The sequence below is a fragment of the Monodelphis domestica genome, chromosome 4, assembly GCF_027887165.1.
Source record: "Monodelphis domestica isolate mMonDom1 chromosome 4, mMonDom1.pri, whole genome shotgun sequence".
Classification (NCBI taxonomy): domain Eukaryota; kingdom Metazoa; phylum Chordata; class Mammalia; order Didelphimorphia; family Didelphidae; genus Monodelphis; species Monodelphis domestica.
The window spans coordinates 357,943,751-357,963,674 of record NC_077230.1 but is presented as its reverse complement, the minus strand read 5'-3'; the positions used below and the strand labels follow the sequence as shown (position 1 = coordinate 357,963,674).

The 19,924-nt window shown below is 39.7% G+C and overlaps 1 protein-coding gene across 1 annotated transcript in view; it reads right to left on the bottom strand.

Annotated features, from left to right (window-relative positions):
• The window catches only part of DNHD1 (dynein heavy chain domain 1), a 195,269-nt gene that overhangs the window by 40,111 nt on the left and 135,234 nt on the right, over positions 1 to 19,924 (bottom strand). Inside the window, exons 29-34 of the mRNA XM_056795113.1 lie at positions 15,992 to 16,196; positions 15,689 to 15,791; positions 13,339 to 13,488; positions 11,782 to 11,964; positions 10,920 to 11,351; positions 8,497 to 8,977 (exon numbers count right to left, since the gene is read on the bottom strand). Of these exons, the coding sequence (XP_056651091.1) occupies positions 8,497 to 8,977; positions 10,920 to 11,351; positions 11,782 to 11,964; positions 13,339 to 13,488; positions 15,689 to 15,791; positions 15,992 to 16,196 (1,554 nt within the window). The remainder of the gene's footprint in view (positions 1 to 8,496; positions 8,978 to 10,919; positions 11,352 to 11,781; positions 11,965 to 13,338; positions 13,489 to 15,688; positions 15,792 to 15,991; positions 16,197 to 19,924) is intronic.

Sequence of the window (19,924 nt, the reverse complement as noted above, 5' to 3'; positions counted from 1 at the left end):
TGGAAGAAGAGGGTAATGCCAAATGTTCAGCTTGGTACAGTTTTAAGTCATGTCTGACTCTCAAAGATTCCATATGATGGTTTCTTGATAAAGACACTGTAGTGATTTGCCATTTCCTTTTGATAGATGAATAAACCTAGGCAAATGGGGTTAAATGACTTGCCTGGGATCACACAGGTAGTATGTGTCTGACTCCAGATTTGAATTCAGGAAGATGAATCTTCCTGACTTAGTCCTGGTAATGTCATGGGGAATATAAACTCTGATATTGATTGGTATTGGTATCAATAGTTGTCAATAGTTGTTGGTAGTCTATTAGGTTTAAGGATATTCAGTTGATGACAGTTGGAGAAATGGCTGGACTTGGAAGTTGAGGATATCAGTTTGAGACTAGATATAGAAAAACGTAACTATAAGAATGCAAGGAAAGGAAAGGGAAAGGAAAAGTATGAAATATGTATATTTCCCTAAGCTAAGAATTCTAACTGAAACATAAAAACCCCCAACTAAAACTCTGCAAGGAGTGTCTTCTACCAGGAAACTAGGCCTACACTAAAACTCCTTAATTTATCTGAAATATATTTCTAACTATATAACCTACTCTATATTATAAATATTCTTATATCTTCAAATAATCAATTCAGCCTTCTCTGTCTCTCTCCAGTCTCCAAGCTCAAACTGTGACAGGATCTGTAAACCTCAAATTTCCTTAGACTTATAATTGTTGAAAATTTCACCATTGGGATATTTCATACTTGGAAAATTTCTTACTGATAGTCTATTGGAATGGGAACTCCATTGGCATGGGAGGTTCCTTCTCTTCCCTTCTTAAGATTACTTTAGGACAGAAACCCTTTGCTGAACAATGGAAAGGACTTTGACCTATGCTTAAGCATAGAACAGGAATTTCTTTGAGTCTTGATTGATTTAGAATTGATACAATGGAGATACTTGGAATCAATCTCCACCCTATTCAGTCCTAATAGGATTGAGTAAGGGCTGCAGCCTAGATCAAAATTTAATTATTCCAATCTCTACCATACTCAAGTTAACAGGATTTAGAAAGGGCTGTAGCAAAGGAGTATAGATTTAATCATTTGAAAAATATGACCTTCAAAAGACATGTGCAAAAGCCAGAAACCTCTGGGCGGTCCTGGGTTAAGCGAGAGCCTCCATTGACAGGGAAATTGATGAAGAGTGATTGGTAGATGTGAGGACTGAGGGGAGGCAACTTGGATGGTGTCCTTAAAGATAGGAGGGTCTGGAGACAGAAGAGGATTGAGTTTTTGGTCGGTGTGGTTCCTGGGCTCTGAGGAAGCTTGCTCTGAAGGAAGCTGAAGGTGGGGGCCTCTGAGACTGTTTCTCCATTTTGGACACGTGAGTGAAAGGGACTGATCTCTTTTCTTTGCCCCAGCTATCTAAGGGCTTGGGCCTTTTGGCCCAGCCTAAACAGAAGGGGTATTTAAGCCCTATTCCCTTCTCTCCCCTTTCTCTCTCTCTATATATCTCTAATTCCTTTCTTGCTCCTATTGTAATTAAACTCCAAAAAAAGGCTGACGGCTGACTTGAGTTTTTCATTTAGGAATTACATAGCTGATTCCTTGGCGACCTTAAATTAATATATATCAGTCTTTTAAAGTGATTCCCTTGTAACAGATCACAGACTTTAGGTTTCACAGAAATCAAGCTCTCTTCTGCACCCTCTGTTGGAATCAGGGAACAGCCTGAGCTTCTCTCTGTGTATGATTAATCTCTCTCTGATTCTTCTCAGCTCAAGATGTTCTTCACTGTATCCACTATGCCTTGTGTGCCAAAATGACCCTTCCTGTGTATAGCCTGATGGATTTGGCTGTAAAAGACTCTTGGAAGTATTGGTTTTCCATAAGATGAAATCCATACACCGTTCTTTTGTTCTCCTTTAAAATTTTATCTCCATTTGAACTTCCTTTTCATTGTAAGCTTTTGCCAAATTTGTTTCACTTATGGGGGAGAAGTTTAAAATCAATTCAGGTCCTTCTGTGTCTGCAAATTTCACTATTATGTCTATTCTGTGGTTTCCCCTTGCGGCAAAGTCCACACTCCCAGTGTGCACTTGACAGTGAACAACAGCTATTGTATGAGGCAGTTGGAGAGCTGCTAAAAGTTCATTTATTATCCTTGCATTAGCTACTGTCTTTCCAGAATGTGTTTAAAATCCACGTTGTAACCATAAACATCCCACAGCATGACAGATGCCAAATGCATACCTAGAGTCTGTATAAATGGTGACATTTTTATCTCTGGCTATAAGATACACTTGTTTTAATACATTCAGTTCAGCAGCTTGGGCACTTAAATTACTTAGAAGTGAGGCAGACCAAAGAACTTCAAATTCTGTGACAATAGCAACACTGGTATATCTTATGCCTTCCCTCATGAAAAGTATGAGATCAGGACTGTTCAAAGGTATGTCAAATTTTCTCTAGGTCTTTCTGCTATTTGAATCATTTTTTCACACTTATGAAGAGGTTCTCCATTTGTTGGCAAATCTGGCAAAAGTGTGGCAGGATTTACATTATTGCATCTTTTTAGAGTGATGTTTTCATTCCCTAGGAGCATGATCTCATATCTTGTAAGTTACTGATCTGAGAAAGCCTGGATTCTATGTCTCAGCAACAGCACTTCAATTTCATGAAGACACATAATTGTAAGAGGATATCCTAAAACCAAATCTGTAGCTTTGGTTACTAAAAGAGCAGTGGCAGCTACTCCCCTTAGACATAGGGGAGCTCCAGTTCTATAGCTCTGCAATAGGCTCTAGTTATGCAGAGTAATATTCTATGGGTCTCTACAGTGATCCTAAAGCTTCGGTAAGCACACCAGAAGCAACATCCTTTCTTTCATGTACATGAAGGAAAAATGGCTTTTTATAATCAGGTATGCCTAAAGCAGGGGTTGACAGTATTGCTTGCTTTAACTTTGTGATGGCTTTCAAATGCTCTGTTGTTAACTTTAGAGGTTCTGATACTGTATCTTTTGTTAAATCTGTGAGTGGCTTTATAATCTCTGCAAAGCATGCCATTGCCTTCAAAACCCCATTGCACCCAGAATAGCTCTTAGTTGCTTCTTTGTTTTTGGAGCTGTCAGTTTCTGTATATCTGCAATTCTTTCATCTGATATGTATTTTGACCCTTCTGCTAGTACAAACCCTAGATATTCTCCCTTTGGGAAACACCTTTGTACCTTTGCTCTTGAAATTTTGTGTCCTCTTTTAAATAACTCTTGCAGAAGGTGCTTATTATCCCTTTGACAAGCTTTAGCTGAGGGAGAAGCTAAAAGCAGGTCATCTTCAAAGTGGTAAGTCTGCTCTCCTTAAACTGAATGTTAGTAAGGTCTCCTGTTAAAATTTGGGAGAATAGGCTTGGGCTTTCTGCGAACCCCTCAGGCAAACAACAACATGTATATTGAGTGCCCTTCTGCATAAACACAAAGATCTTCTGGAAATCTTTGTGAATTGGGATAGAGAAGAATGCAGAATATAAACCTACCACTGTAAAAAACTTTGCACTGCTGGGGATCGATGAAATAATTGTTACTGGACTGGGGACCTCTGGGTGTTTTTTCGCTACCACTACGTAGTTATTTATGGCTCTGAGATCTTGTACAAAACAATACACTGCTTTTCCTTGTTCATCTAGCTTAGGTTTTTTTATAGGCAGGATTGCTTATGTTCAAGCCTGTAGAGAATTATGATCTGTTTAATCAGAGACTCTATAACTGAGGTTATGACTTCTACTGCTTCTTTAGATAATGGATACTGTGCAATAGATGAGGGTGGACCTCCTCTAGTAGTAATTTTTACTGGCACAGCTGACTTTAATAACCCCACATCTCTAGATGATGTTGCCCATAAAAATTCATGGATGTCTCTAGGAATTTTATAAATCTGTGGCTTTTCTGCATCTGGGCTCTCTAAAAACAAGTGTGAATAAATCTAGTGATGCCTCTGGCAGCTCCAGAGAAATCTCACCTTCTGGTGTACACACAGTTGTTGCCCTCAATTTACACAATAAATCCCTCCCCACAAGATTCATTGAGGAGTTGGGCATTAACAAAAACGAATGCTCCACCCTTAATGGCCCCAGGGAAACCATTTCAGGTGGCAACTTCTTCACTTCAAGGAGTGTCCCTGAAATCTCTAGAACTTTCTTTGATCCCACAATGTCACATTGTGCATCAGGTGAATTTCTCAGTACAGACTCAGAGGCTCCTATGTCAAGCAAGAAATCATACAAAGTACTTCTCACTTTCAAAGTAACATGTGGTTCAGTGCTTTTTGGTGGGAAATGGACTGAGATAATGGGAGTCATAATCTCTGGAACAGGAAACCTATATTTGTCTTCCTGACTTTTATTCCCTAAATCATTTGCTTCCATTACTAAATTCTCTATTTCCATTCTTCCATTTTCAATATTTACAGCTCCACCTCCCCTGGAAAACCTTCATAACTGACGACCATGTGCACCCTTTTGGAATTCTTGTTTTTGGGTGTTGGTACTAACCACTTGTGAATATTTTGGACAGACTCCATTCTTTTATATGATTGCATTACTGCAGTCTGGTCATTTCCTTGATACACATTTGGAAAGTCATTTATCCTATCTTGATAGTCATACCTAAATGCATTTCCAAACCCATTGCCTCTAAATCCATTGTACCCATTATAGCCTCTGCCTCAATTGTTGTATTGGTTGTTCCTATAATATGCATTGCCCCTTAAGTTATTAGGGAAAAAACCTCCATTCTATCTAAACACCTATCCCAAGGATCTACAATCCCTCATCAGGTGACCCCTGTAACCATACATATAGGACCTTGGACCTTGGTCATTATAATTTCTTTGTGGGTGAGTAAACTGCCTTGGATGGCCTATATTCTCTTGTTAGAACTATAATTTTTTCACATTTTTCTGCTTTATTCAGTTTGAACTTCAGGTCTCTTATTTCTTGTCTCAGTTCTTCAATTATCTCATTATTTGCCTCATCATGTTTATCTTTGTCAGCATTATAAATGTAGGATGCTACCCTTCTCAATTCATCAAGCCCCATTTCATTCCAGTCTCGACATTGTTGCTGGAAATGATTTTTAATGACTTTGTAGGAAATTTTGACAAACTGCCTTCTTAAATGCTTCACATCCTGTTCCCTAGAGAGGTCCAATCCTAGGTATCTCTCTCCTAAGTCTATTAGCTTATCCATAAAAGTGGAAAGTGTCTCTCCACTTTCTTGCTTCACCCTCTCAAATTTAGTCCAGGTCCCTGGCCAGTTGGGAGCACTCCCTTGTTATTTTCATTACAGCCTGACTTGCTTCAACCAGCTATTCATATCTTTCCCAGGAATTAATTTCCCATTAGGGATTCACAAAAGGCCATTCAGTTGTTTCTGTCACAATCTTGTCCTTCTTTCTTAGTCAGCAATTCATCAAGCAAAGTTTCAAAATCCAGATAGTCAGGATTGAATTGCTTAATTATCTTCTCAAATTTCATCATCACAGCCACAGGTTGTTCCTCAAATGAGGGAGTGCCCTTCTTAAAGCTGTCAATATCAGCTTGGGTAACCCCTTTGTGATGCCTGACATTAATAAGTTGTTGCTTTGAGGTTAACACTGGGACTTCACATTAAGGGAAAGAAACCTCCCATAGTGTTATATGATTCTATGGTCTCTTGTTCTAGCTTAGTGCCCTTTAGCATTTGTTCAATAATCTGTCCTTGTTTAATTATAATAGTTTCCAAGTAATTAATTTTTATCTCTATTTCTTTTTCCTTTAGTTTTTTTTTGTGTTGTATTGTTATTATATTTAGGATGTACTATATAGATATCCTAAACATAAGCCCTACCAATATTCTACAACCACATAGTAGAATCTATTTTAATATGTCCAATAATGTAAGACAAAGTAAATCCAGTATTGCCTGTGGTACTGGTATTTCCTTAAAATACCCAGGTTTTTTCTTGGTAAATATTTGGGTTATATTCCCTATATTCATATTGTTGTTGAATAATATATTCAGTTTTTATTTCTTTCACTAAATGCAGCCCCTGTGTTTCACTCTGAGAATGCCTCTGACAGTTGACTGAAGACAGCTTTTTAGCTCCCCCTGTGGTGCTGATGAGAAAAACTATCTGCATTTCTCCCCTCTAAAATAAACAGTATCTTTTTCAAGTTGTCCTTTTTTTTTGGCTCATCACTTGTTATGGGGAATACAAATCCTGACATTGATTGGTATTGTATCAGTAGTTGTCAATAGTTGTTGGTAGTCTATTAGGTTTAAGGATATCTAGTTGATGACAGTTGGAGAAATGCAAATCCCATCATCTCTTGAGGATTCCATTGTCTGAATTTAAAGGATCCTAGCTCATTCAACCCATCTTCTTTAGCCAACCACTTATTCCTAATTATCAAGAATCCCAAATTGCTTTGTTAATTAAGAATTTACTCAGTACAGTACTCTATCCATTCTACCACCTTGCTGACCTGGAGACTGAGGAAAAATGTTTCCTGCATTTGGCAATAACAAGATCATTGAAAAAACTGGTATTCAAACTCATATCCTCAGATTCCAACTTCAATCACCTGGTAGACAGAGCACAGATGCTATTCAACTGGAGAGAAGACTGCTATTCCCTCCTCCTTCATTGCACCCCGGCTATACCAGGCATGGTCACATCCTTGATCCTGCTATCCTCAACAAGGGTTCTACTTCCATGGCAATGAAAGATCAAGAATTACAAAATTCTTTTATCTGAACACAACTTCCTATCATTCCATAGAAGGCACAGAGTCTGGAACACAGTAAGTACTTGCTAAATGGTTGTTGACTCAACCAATCCTTCTCAGTCTCCTTTGAGTCTTCATATCTCTCTCTCTCTCTCTCTCTCTCTCTCTCTCTCTCTCTCTCTCTCTCTCTCTCTCTCATATGAATAACTTGATATACTGTGCTAATCACTCTTATGAGCTCTAACTTCACATCACCACCTGCCTATTGAACATTTTAAATTGAGATCCCAGAGACATCTAAACTCACCATGTCCAAAACAGCATTCATGATTTTTCCACCTAAACTGATTCCTTTTCCAAACTTTTCTGTTATTGTCAAGGGTGCTATCATTTGTCTTGTGATCCAAGTTTGCAACCTTGGTGCTGTCCTTGATTCTTCACTCTCCTTCACTCCACATATACCAGCAGTTGCCAGATTGCTTGATCTTATTTCTATCTATGCATCATATTTGTGTGTGTATGTGTGTATTTAGTTTGGTTTTGTACAATTCTTTGTGACCCCTTTTGGGATTTTCTTGATAAAGATAGTGTAGTGGTTTGCCATTTCCTTCTCCAGTTTGCTTCACAGATAAGGAAACTGAGGCAGAGGATTAAGTGACTTGCTTAGAGATACACAGCAAGTACCTGAGGCTGAATTTGAACTTGGGTCTGGAATTCTATACTCTGTGCCATCTAGCAGCCTTTATAGCGCACTCTCTCTATCTCTGTCTCTTTGTCTTGTTTGTCTCTCTGTTTCTCTCTCTCTGCCTTTCTGTCTCTCTCTGACTCTGTCTCTCTCAATCAATCTATCAATCTGTCTGTCCATCCATCTATCCAAGCCCTCATCTTGCCTGAATTTTTATAATGTCCTTCTAATTGTTCTCCCTACTTTAAGTATCTTTCTATTCTAAAGTGATTTTCCAAAAGCATGTCATCACCAGCCTGTTACTCAATAAATTTTCTAATATCTCTAGGAGAAACTCTTTTGTTTGACATTATAAATTCTTCAAAATTTGGCCCCATTATACCTTTCCTACACATTCCTCCTGTCCATGTGCTCTGTGGTCTAGTCACATTGGCCTAACTGTAGTTACTCACACACAACATTATTTCATCTCTGTGCCTTTGTACCCGATTCCTGGCATGATCTTCCTTCTCAGCTTTCCCTCTTGGAAGTCTGTTTCCTACAAGAGTCAGCTTAGTTACCTTTTTGTCCAAAATGCCTTTTCTAAAGCCCAGATGCCCTCAGTGCCTTCCTTTAAATACACTTTGCATTTGCTTTATGTGTGTTTGTATCTACCCATTGATGGGCTTCATATATGCTTCTATATGCATGCATGTGTTGTCTCCCCAGGAGAAATGTAAGTTTCCTGAGGGCAGGGACTGTTTCCCTTTGTCTTTGTACCTGTTGCCTAGCACAGTACCTGGCACAACATTAGGTGTGTGATAAATGCTTCCTGAAAAGAGAGAGCACCTGAAGAATTCCAGGCTGTTGGACCTCCCTCCTCACTTTGTCAGGAATACCACAGACCAAAGGCTCATTCATTGCCATGCCAATAGGCACAACTCCTGTCCTGGGCCAAAACAGCTAGAGGTATTGTACTTTCTTTTGGTGCCCTCCCCATATCTGCTACCCCATTCTAAGATTCTCTGATTCTAGAAGAAGCAGCCCTGGCAAACCTCCCTGGAAAACCAGATACCTCTTTGAAATCTGTTCAGAAACTGGGCAATTTCCAGGATATCTTCGTTCTCTTGCTGGCTATTATTCAGCAGCCAGAGAGAGGCATGGTCCTCAGGATCAATGATCAGGGGCCATCTTCGAGCAAACCTGTGGCTGGGGTTTCGGAGGAGGAGGGCAGCGAAGCGGGCAGACACGGCGTGGGGCTTCAGCTCCCGATCCCACTGGTGCTGCTCAGGCTGGGAGCTCAGCACTGACAAAAGGTCAAAGGGTACTCGGGTGGGTATTAGGAAGTCTTCTAAGTTTCTTGGTAGGACCTGTTCTTGGACCAGCTCTAAAGCCACATCATCTGGGTCCAGATGGACCTTGTGACCTGCACACAGTGCTAGCCATTTTTTGAGGATTTCCTGGCGCCTTGCAGGGGGGAAAGGGCCCAGATAGTTGATGGCAGCTGCAGAAAGGAGGGCATCTCCAGATACTGTCTGATAGTCTCTTTTCAGATCCTGAGAGGGGAGAGATGAAAGGAGAGGACAGTAAGAAAAGCAGGCTCTTTTTTAAAGAGAGGGAGAAAGGAGGAGGGACAGACAAATGGGACACAGGGAAAAAGAAATAGAATAAAAGGGAAGGGAAAATCTTAATGGGCAGAGAGAGGTAAGAGTGAACAGTCTGCCTAGCCATTTGGGGAATATTATTTTTCTTGTTACTACTACCACTACCACCACCACCACTACTACTATTACTACCACCACCACCACTACTACTACTACTACTACTACTACTACTACCACTACCACCACTACTACCACTACCACCACTACTACTACTACCACCACTACTACTACTACTACACTACTATACTACTACTACACTACTACACTACTACTACTACTACTACTACTACACTACTACTACTACTACACTACTACTACTACTACTACCACCACTACTACTACTACTACACTACTACTACTACTACTAGTACACTACTACTACTAGTACACTACTACTACTAGTACACTACTACTACTACTACACTACTACTACTACTACCACTACCACCACTACTACCACTACCACCACTACTACTACTACCACCACTACTACTACTACCACCACTACTACTACTACCACTACTACTACTACACTACTACTACTACTACTACTACTACTACTACTACTACACTACTACCACTACTACTACTACTACCACCACTACTACTACTACCACTACCACCACCACTACTACTACCACTACTACTACCACTACTACTACACTACTACTACTACTACCACCACCACTACTACTACCACTACCACCACCACTACTACTACCACTACTACTACCACTACTACTACACTACTACTACTACTACTACTACACTACTACTACTACTACTACTACTACTACTACTACTACTACTACACTACTACTACTACTACACTACTACTACTACTACTACTACTACACTACTACTACTACTACACTACTACTACTACTACTACTACTACTACTACTACTACTACTACACTACTACTACTACTACACTACTACTACTACTACTACTACTACACTACTACTACTACTACACTACTACTACTACTACTACTACTACTACTACTACCACTACTACTACTACTACTACACTACTACTACTACTACTACTACTACTACTACTACTACCACTACTACTACTACTACTACTACCACTACTACTACTACTACTACTACTACTACTACTACTACTACTACTACTACCACTACTACTACTACTACTACTACTATTACTACTACCACTACCACCACCATACTACCACCACCACTACTACTACTACTACTACCACTACTACCACTACTACTACTACTACACTACTACTACTACTACCACTACTACTACTACCACTACTACTACTACTACCACTACTACTACTACTACTACTACTACTACTACCACTACTACTACTACTACCACTACTACTACTACTACTACTACTACTACTACTACTACTACTACTACTACTACTACCACTACTACTACTACCACTACCACCACCACACTACCACCACTACTACTACTACCACCTCTACTACTGTGTTTCATAGCTAACATCTTTATACGTAAGGTTCATAAAGTGCTGACTGAATCTATTTGACCCTCATAACAACCCTGTGAGGGGGGCATTGTGAGTGTTGTGAGTCTCCTTTGGCAGATGGGGTGGCTAAAGTGTGAAGCCATTGGGGTGGGGCTGGGCTGACTGTCGAGGGGAATGTCCCAAGGCCTTGGGCTTGATGGAGACAAAGGACATGCAGGTGTGAGGCCTGAGGCTGGGGAAAGAGCTCCTGGTTCTGGGCAGCTCCAGGGGCTGGGCAGAGGTAAGGACAAGGCGGGCAGTGCCCTGACACACCACAGGGAAGGCAGGGTGGGCTCAGAAGCCGGGGAAGGTTACCTGAATAAGGTTAGACCAGATATTCATGGGGGTGATGAGAGCAGCCTTCACCTGCTCCCTGGACTCCAGGCCCTGAATGGCCCTGGAGAGCCGTTCGGCCAACAGGTTGTGGGAGAGCCGACACTGTTCGACCTGCAGAGTCAGGATCTGGTTTTGATGGATCAGCTCCTGCGCCAGCATTTGGCTCCGGCCCATGCGGATCTCTTCGTTCATCAGTATGTTCTCCACCTGTCTCAACAAGGCTGATGCTGGGATCCCTTTCTGCCGCGCCATTCCAAAGCACAATACAGCCCGAAGCCAGGAAGCTAGCCCTGCTGCAGCCTGGCTCACGAGCTGCAAGGCCTTGTCATTCATGCCTGGAGCTTCCAGCATCTGTTTCAGGCTCTGTAGGTCAGCTTTTCCCACCTTAGATTTGTCGAAGAATACAAGTTCCTGTCCCCAACAGAGAAGGAGTGGAACACTAGCTCGGGGCCACAACTTCACCTTTTCAGCTTCTTCTTAGCCATGATTTGTCCCCTCTGCCAACATCCCTCAGCTCCTATCAATTCTTCCCACCTCAGTCTCTCTATACCGTCTCTCCCTTCCTCCTAAGACTTTCAGTCCATTGCCTTTTCTATTCTTCTCTCTCCTCCTCCTGGCCCTTTATCCTGTTCCCTCTTCTAATAAGTCTCATCATCCTTTTTGATGTTCCCCCATTCTTGTCACTGCCCCATCACTGTATTCCCCTGATCCTCTCCCTGTAAGTCTCCATAAACTTGATCGTGAGCCCACCCTGCTTTCCCCAATAGCTGCTCTGTCACTCTCACCTTGCCCTGTCACCACCTCCTGTCCGGCCCCATATCACTTGGGTTCAGATCCCTACCTCGAAAAAGCCATCTCTGCCTAGCAGCTGCCTGGCACTCTCCCATCCTGGAGGTTGGTGGAACAGGAGACAGAGGGCATCAGTCACCATCACCACAGAAGCGGGAGGAACTCGGTAACTGCGCAGCTCATCCATGTCGGTCACCTTAAGTTGGGCGAGGGGCCTCAGGAAAGCCTGGTCCATCTGCAAAAAGAGAGCACAAAGGGATGAGAGTAGAGGAGGCTCCAAACACAGAACTTCTTAGAGGAATCTTAGTCCCCAGCTCTGAATCCCTGACACCCAGATATCTGTTATGAGTCACCTTCTTTCTTTCTGGCACTTTGTCACCAACATTTCTGTGACTAAGCATTATGGCAAGATGCTTCTTCCCTTGCCATTTACTGGTAGAAATGATATGGAGCTATTTCCATATAAGAGGGTATTTGTAGTCAGACTGTGAGGATTTGGGGGTGAAACACTTCTCTATTTAGATTATGGAAGCCAGAATTCATCAAACTAACCCTAAAGAGGAAGGCAGGGCCAGAAGTAGAGCTCGGAAGTAAGCCACACATTTCACTGAATACTAATTGTATGAGTTTAATTTAGCCCTGCAAACAAGAAGGAATGATGACTCCAGAAAGAGCTGAGTTGAGGGGATGATGGGAAGGGCTAAACGGGCATTAGTTTCTATATGAAAAAGAGACTAAAGGTGGATAGCAGGTCTTGCTGAGAGGGCCACAGGCACAAGGGTTTAAAAAATAAAAAAAAATAAAACAAACAGATAGAAATCCAAGGCTTAGAGAAATGGTTACTTTTCTCAAAGTTTTGTTCTGTGAAATTGCTACTTTCTTCTCATGTCAGCCTCCTGGCTCCCCTGACTTCCTTTTAGTCTTCACTAAAATCCCATCTTTTGCAAGAAGCCATTCCCAGCTTAATCTCAGTGTCTTCCCTCTGAGATTACTTTCAGATTTTCCTAGATGTATCTTGGCCATACACATATACTAATTATTTCAGTAGATTGTAAGCTCCTTGAGAGCAGGAACTGTTTTTTGCTTTCCTTTGTATCCTCAGCATTTAGCACAATGACTGGCACATAGTAAAGGACATAGTAAATACTTAAATGCCTATTGACTGACTTTCCCAAAGGCAACCAGCTAATAAGTGTCAGTCAGGATCAGAACCCAGTCCTTTTGATTATAAATCTAGGGCTCTTTCTAATCCATATGCTCTCTTACTGTTTAAATCTTTCAGCAAAACTCATCCTTAGCCTTGGCTGATCTGAGGGAAGAGAAAGGGGTCAATATAAGTAAATTCTAGAATCCTTAAAGGTCAAGCAGGGACTGGTGGCAATGGCAGAGAGAAAGGTGTCACTAACCCCCAGCAACACTGGAAGAGCGAGGTTAGAAAGAGTTGTAGTGGCCCAGGACTGAGCTAGGACTATTTTTTTGCTCAAGGAGCTATCTCCTCCAATAGGGGCCCTGTGTTCACCCTGGGATTGCCTTGGTTTGATAAGGAGATGAAAACGAATTATGGGGTGGGGCAGTATGTGGAAAAAGGGAAGGAACTGGGAATAATCACCTGTTCAGTGATTGAGTCCTCCTGGTTTTGCAGCAAGTCTCTCTGTTTGGTAAGATTGGCAATGAGTCCTTGCTGTTGCTGACAATCCAGCAGGTACTGAATGTATTGCATCCGATCAGCCTCGAGCTGCTGCTGGCAGTTGAAGAGGTCCTGTAGACAGAGAAGCCAGGCCTTCCCAATTCTACCTCCCAGAAGTCCCTGTCCCACAAGTGGAAGAATGTAAAAATGGACTTGAATCCAGGACTTCAATCCCCAGAAGTCCTTGCTCCACTTCCCCAGAATGCTTTGTAATATCACTTAATTCTCACCTGAGCCGAGATCGAGATCGAGAAGGGGTATTTAACATGATTGGAAAGGCTTTTGTGGGCCTTTCCTGTTTCTGCTTGCAAGCAGACGCGGCTTTTTTGATAATGTAGGTGAGGTTGTATCTAGGCCTCTCTGGGCCTAGACACGTGTTTTCTCATTCTGTATTTTCTTTAATCCTTAACCTTTAATAAACCTCTAAAAATATAATACTCCTTGCAGAGAGAAACTAATTTCTACCTGCCTCAGTCTCCCTTAAATTTTAATCTTAACAAGAGGAGGAGAAGGAGAGGATACAATCTGGCCAATTATTCCAGCGATAGTGTGGAATCAGAATAATAAACTCCCAGAATCCTAAGCTTTCGTTGTCATAGCCCTTAAAAATCACATTTACTGAAACATAAATCCTCATGGGTTATAATAACAACCACCTCATCTTACCACTCTTTCCCCACCAAACTATGCAACTTATGATTGCTCCCTACATCCAGTACTCCTGACATGTCTTCACCCTTCCCATTTAACAAGGTATTTAATGTTTGTTAACTGAAAATAAAATTCAAAGGCTAGCCCTCTGGTTACTAGTCCTCAAACTCCAACCAGGGACCTTCATAATGAAGGGCTGTTCTCAGAGAACAAGGTCTAGTTGGAAAGACATATTTTAGGCTGAAATCACTGTTATATTTTAATTGTGGTTCTATGTTGGTGGTTGGTAAGGGGAAGAGTTTTTTCCTTGATTTGTTTTGTTTTTAACAAGGAGTCCTTTATAAAAAGTTTGTACTTGTTTGCAAATTTTTTAAAAATTGTTTTCATTTCCTCAAAAAATGTTGTTATAAAAATTTATAAAAAGTGATTAATATAATACCTGACACATAATAGGTATTATGTAAATGCTTATTTCCTTCCTCACCTCCCCCCATATAAAAAATAAAATACCCTGAGTGTGTACCCTAAAGAAATGTTCCATGTACGTCTCTATGAATCACTTCACCAAACCAGATCCAATACTTCTTATGTTAAGTTAATCAGAAGTGTAGACTGCTATAAAGTCAGATGTGAAGGGGTATATAGGGAAGTGTGAGAGCTGTTGAGAGGCAAAAAGCAATATTCTCTATGTCCTCAAAATACTGAAGCCTTTTCCTTCTCTAGACAAAATGAAGAGAGATATGAAAGGAGATTCAGAAAGCCAGGAAACTGTTTCAGAGGGACTGGGATAGTCACAGGAATGACTCTAGATAAAATGGGTCACCCCAGTTCCTCTATTTGCAGTCTGTTTTAATTGGTCAAGGTTGATTGATAATAAGTACTCTATGCACATTCTATTACCAACCAATCTTGTATCTATGAGGGCAAAGAAAAATGCTTTAGAACAAGCTCTCAGGGAAGTGCCCACCCAGGAAATCTGAACTTCACTGCCCTTGGGGCAGATTCCCAAAGTGATGTTCCTGATCCAGGATAATTTTTAGTTCTCTCCTGGAATACGGAGACCAAAACAGACAAGTGGCTCACTCCCTCACCATGCTCTCTAATTCCTAGGACACGGATAGGATTAACATTCTTTGACTGATTCCTTTGGAGAGAACCATACCAAACTGGCCTATTTCCTATCCCATTTAGATGCCCTGAGTGTGAAGGGAAGAGAGGACCATCTTGTTAATAATACCAGAGGTATTTTGCATCAGTGCTGTTAAGAATGGCTCTCCCAATAGATCTTTTGACCAATCTTTCCTTCAGTGGGCTCTGGACACAGATCTTCATCCCCACCAGTAATTATGAACAATGTTTTCCATTTTCTGGCATACATTTTACCATCACCTAAATTACTAGTTCTTCTGATTGTCAGTTCTCGAGTTAGAATGTATCTAAACTGAACTAAGAAGTTCTTTTCTCTTATGCCTACCAACACTTCCCACACCTCCACAGTCATCCTATTCCAACCTAGCATCATCCTGTGATACTGCTCACACCTTGACAAAATTTCCTTACATCTCAATTCACCACATTTGATCAAGATCAGATCACACACACCCCCACCCACTGTTCGCACCTCATGAGCGTCTTGAAGCTCAGTCTCCAGGATGCCCACCAAGCGGTTATGGGCATTGTTGTGTTCGATCACCATGGTCAGTCTCTCAAGAGCTAACTGAATCCTGAGGAGAAATGCCAGGGAGAGGTGTTTGGAAAAGGGGTAGAGGAGGCTGGGGTCAGGGTGACAGGAGAAGGTAAAGTATGGTAGGGGAAGGCCAGAGTTTGATCAAGGGCTTAGGGATGATGAGAGAAAAGAGGTGTGGGTGAGAGGGAGTCAGAAGGGAGATTTGAGGAGAGGATGAAGAAGGGCATAGGATCCTACCGTTGAATCTTCTTGCAGATGCAATTTGATATGTGGAAGTACAGCAGCAAGAAGGTATCTAAAAAGTCCAGGAAAGTCTTGGGAGTGGCTAAGGGCAGCAGTGGACAGAGGAGATGACAGTATTTGGTGGCTGACAGGTGGATCAAAGCCATCACTTTGCCCATATTGGCAACAGAGGTCTGTAAAGCTGGAAGCCTTGGGTGGTCTGCAAGAAATACAGTCTTTGAATAGGGGAAAGTGTAGAAGAAAAGGGAAATGGGAAAAGGAATTGAGTATCAAAAGGGAGGAGGGGAGAAGGAGAGAGGGATGGGGGAGAAACAAAGACAGAGGAAAAGGAGATGCACCTTCACAAAAATCAACCACATAACAGGACATAAAAACCTCACATTTAAACACAGAAAAGCAGAAATGTTAAATGCATATTTTCCAGAACACAATGCTATAAAAATTATACTGAAAAAGGGCAGCAGAAATATTAAAAGTTAACAAGAAACTAAATAATCTTATCCTAAAGAATGAATGAGTAAAAGAGCAAATCATAGAAACAATCGACAATTTCATTAAAGAAAATGACAACAAAGAGATAACATCAAAATTCATGGGATGTAGCCAAAGTGGTACTTAAGGAAAAATTCACATCTCTTAAATGCTTATATCGATAAATTAGTGAAAGAGCAGATCAATGAATTGGGCATACAAATTTTAAAAAACTAGAAAAATAAAAAATTTAAAATCCTCAATTAAATACAAATTAGAAGTCCTGAAAATCAAGGGAGAGATAAATAAAATTGAAAGTAAGAAAACCATTGAGTTTGGTTTGATAAAAAAAAATAGGTAAACCATTGGTTTACTCAATTAAAAAAAGAAGAAAATCCAATTTCCAGTATCAAAAATTAAAAAGATGAAATCACAACCAATGAAGAAGAAATTGAAACAACTATTGGAAGTTATTTTGCCCAAATATATACCAATAAATCTGACAATATAAGTAAAATAGATGAATATTTACAAAAATAGAAATGACCTATATTAAAAAAAAGAGGAATAGAGGACAGCTGGATGGCTCACTGGATTGAGAGCCAGGCCTAGAGATGGGAGGTCCTAGGTTCAAATCTGATCTCAGACATTTCCTAGCTGTGTGACCCTGGACAAGTATGCTAGGTTGGAATAGGATAACTGTGGAGGTGTGGGAAGTGTTGGGAGGAGTAAAAGAAAAGAACTTCCTAGTTCAGGTTAGACACCTTCTAACTAGAGAACTGACAACTCCCATTGCCTATCCCTTACCACTCTTCTGCCTTGGAACCAATACACAGTATTGATTCTAAGATGAAAGGTGAAGGTTTTTTTTTTTTTTAAGAAGAAATAGAATAAATAACCACATCCCAGAAAAAGAAAGTGAACTCAAAAAGAAAAAGAACATCAAAGAACTCCCTACGAAAAAGGCCCCAGGGCTAGATGGATTCACAAGTGCATTAAGAACAATTAACTCTAATACTACATAAACAATTTAGAAAAATAAGGGAAGATGGAATCCTTTGAAATCTTTCTATTACACAAATATAATACTGATACCTAAACCAGGAAAAGATAAAACAGAGAAGGAAAATTATAGACCAATCTCCCAAAATGAACATTGATGCAAAAAATAATTTTAAATAAAATACTAACAAGGAGATTACATTATATCACAAGAATCATACACTATGATCAGCTGGGTTTTATACCAGGAATACAGAGATGGTTCAATATTAGGAAAAGCATCAGCATAATTGACCAAATTAATAACAAAACCAACAGAAACCACATGATTATCTCAAAAAGCATTTGGCAAAATACAAACCCCATTCCTTAAGAAAAAAAAAAACACTAGAAAACATTGGAATGAAGGGAACCTTCCTTAAAGAGATAAATAGCATCTATCTAAAACAATTAGCAAGCATCATATATAATGGAGACAAAACTAAAACCCTATCCAGTAAGATCAGGGGTAAAGCAAGGATACCCATTATCACCACTATTATTTACTACTGTACTAGAAATGGTCATTATAACAATAAGAGAAGAAAGAGTAATTGAAGGAATTAGAATAGGCAGTAAAGAAATAAAATTATAACTCTTTACAGATGAGATAACTAGAGAACTCTAGAGAATCAACCAAAAGACTAATATAGATAGACATAGATAGATAGAATATGTAGAAATAATTAATTTCAGCAAAGTTGTATGATAGAACATAAAACCATATAAATCATTAGCATTTCTATTTACCACCAATTAAATTCAACAGCAAGAGATAGAAAAGGAAATTCCATTCAAAATAAATCTAGACAATATAAAATACCTGGAGATTTGCCTACTGAAACAAACCCAGCAAATATATGAATACAATTGCAAAGTACTCTTCACACAAATAAAATTAGACCTAACCAACTGGAAAAACATTAATTTCTCATTGATAGACTAAGCCAATATAGTGAAAATGACAATCCTACCTAAATTAATTTACCTATTCAGTGCCATATCAATCAAACCACCCAAAAATTATTTCATAAACTAGAAAAAATAACAACAAAATTCAATTGGAAGAACTAAAAGCCAAGCATATCATGGGAATTAATGAAAAAAATATATAGAAGTCCTGGTTATAGTAGATCTCAAACTATACTATAAAGTATAATCATCAAAACAATCCAGTGTTGGTGGATCAGCACATGGTAATTTGTGTCCATAGCAACTTTGTGTTCAATAAACCCAAATGTCTAAGCTTTTGGGGAAAGAACTCACTATTTGACAAAAACTGCTGGGTAAACAGTATGGCTGAGACTAGGCATGGACCAGCATTTCACACTATATACCAGGATGAAGTAAAAATTTGATCTAGAAATAATGGATGACAAATTAAGACAACATGGAAAAGTTGACCTGTCAGATTTATGGATAAGGGAAGAATTTATGACCATACAAGACATAGAGAATGTTACCAAAAAATGAAGTAGACAATTTTGATATTAAATTAAAAAGTTTTTGTCCAAATAAAATCAATCCAACCAAGATTTGAAGAAAATTTAGAAAAAAATCTTATAGCAAGTATCTCTGACCAAAGACTCATCTCTCAAATATATAGAGAACTGAGCAAAATTTATTAGAATACAAGGCATTCCTCAATCAAAAAATGGTCCAAAGATATGAACAGGAAGTTCTTAGAGGAGGAAATTAAAACTATCCAGAGTCATATGGAAAAATTGCTCCAAATCAGTATAGATTAGAGAAATGCAAATTAAAACTCTGAGATACCACCTCATACCTATCAGAATGACTAACATAAACAAAAAGTAAATAATAAATATTGGAAGGGATGTGGGAAGACTGGGACACTAAAATACTGCTAGTGGAATTGTGAACTGATACAACCATTCTGGAGAGCAATATGGAACCAAGCTCAAAGGGCCACAAACATATGCATATCCTTTGATCCAGCAATACCAATCATTACTGTATCTATATTCTAAAGAGATCAGAGATAAAGGAAAAGGCCCTACCTGGACCAAAATAGTTTTAGCAGCTTTTTTTGTAGTGGCAAAGAATTAAAAACTGAGGGTTTGGGGAATAGATGAACAAGTTGTGGGATATGGTTATAATGGAATACTATTGTGCCATAAGGAATGAGTTCAGAAAAACCTGGAAAGATTTATATCAACTGATGCAAAGTAAAGTGAGCAGAAGCAGGAGACCAATGTGTTTATAGAGTGATCAACTGTGAAGGACAAAACCATTATTAGTAAAGCAAGTCTCTAAGTAACCACAAGTGACTCAGGATGAAAATGCCAAAAAAAAAAGGAACTCTTGGAGTCTAAATGCAGATCAAAGTATGCCACCTTCCACTATATTTCCTTCATGAGATTTCTATTATATGTGTAATGTGTGACTTCTATC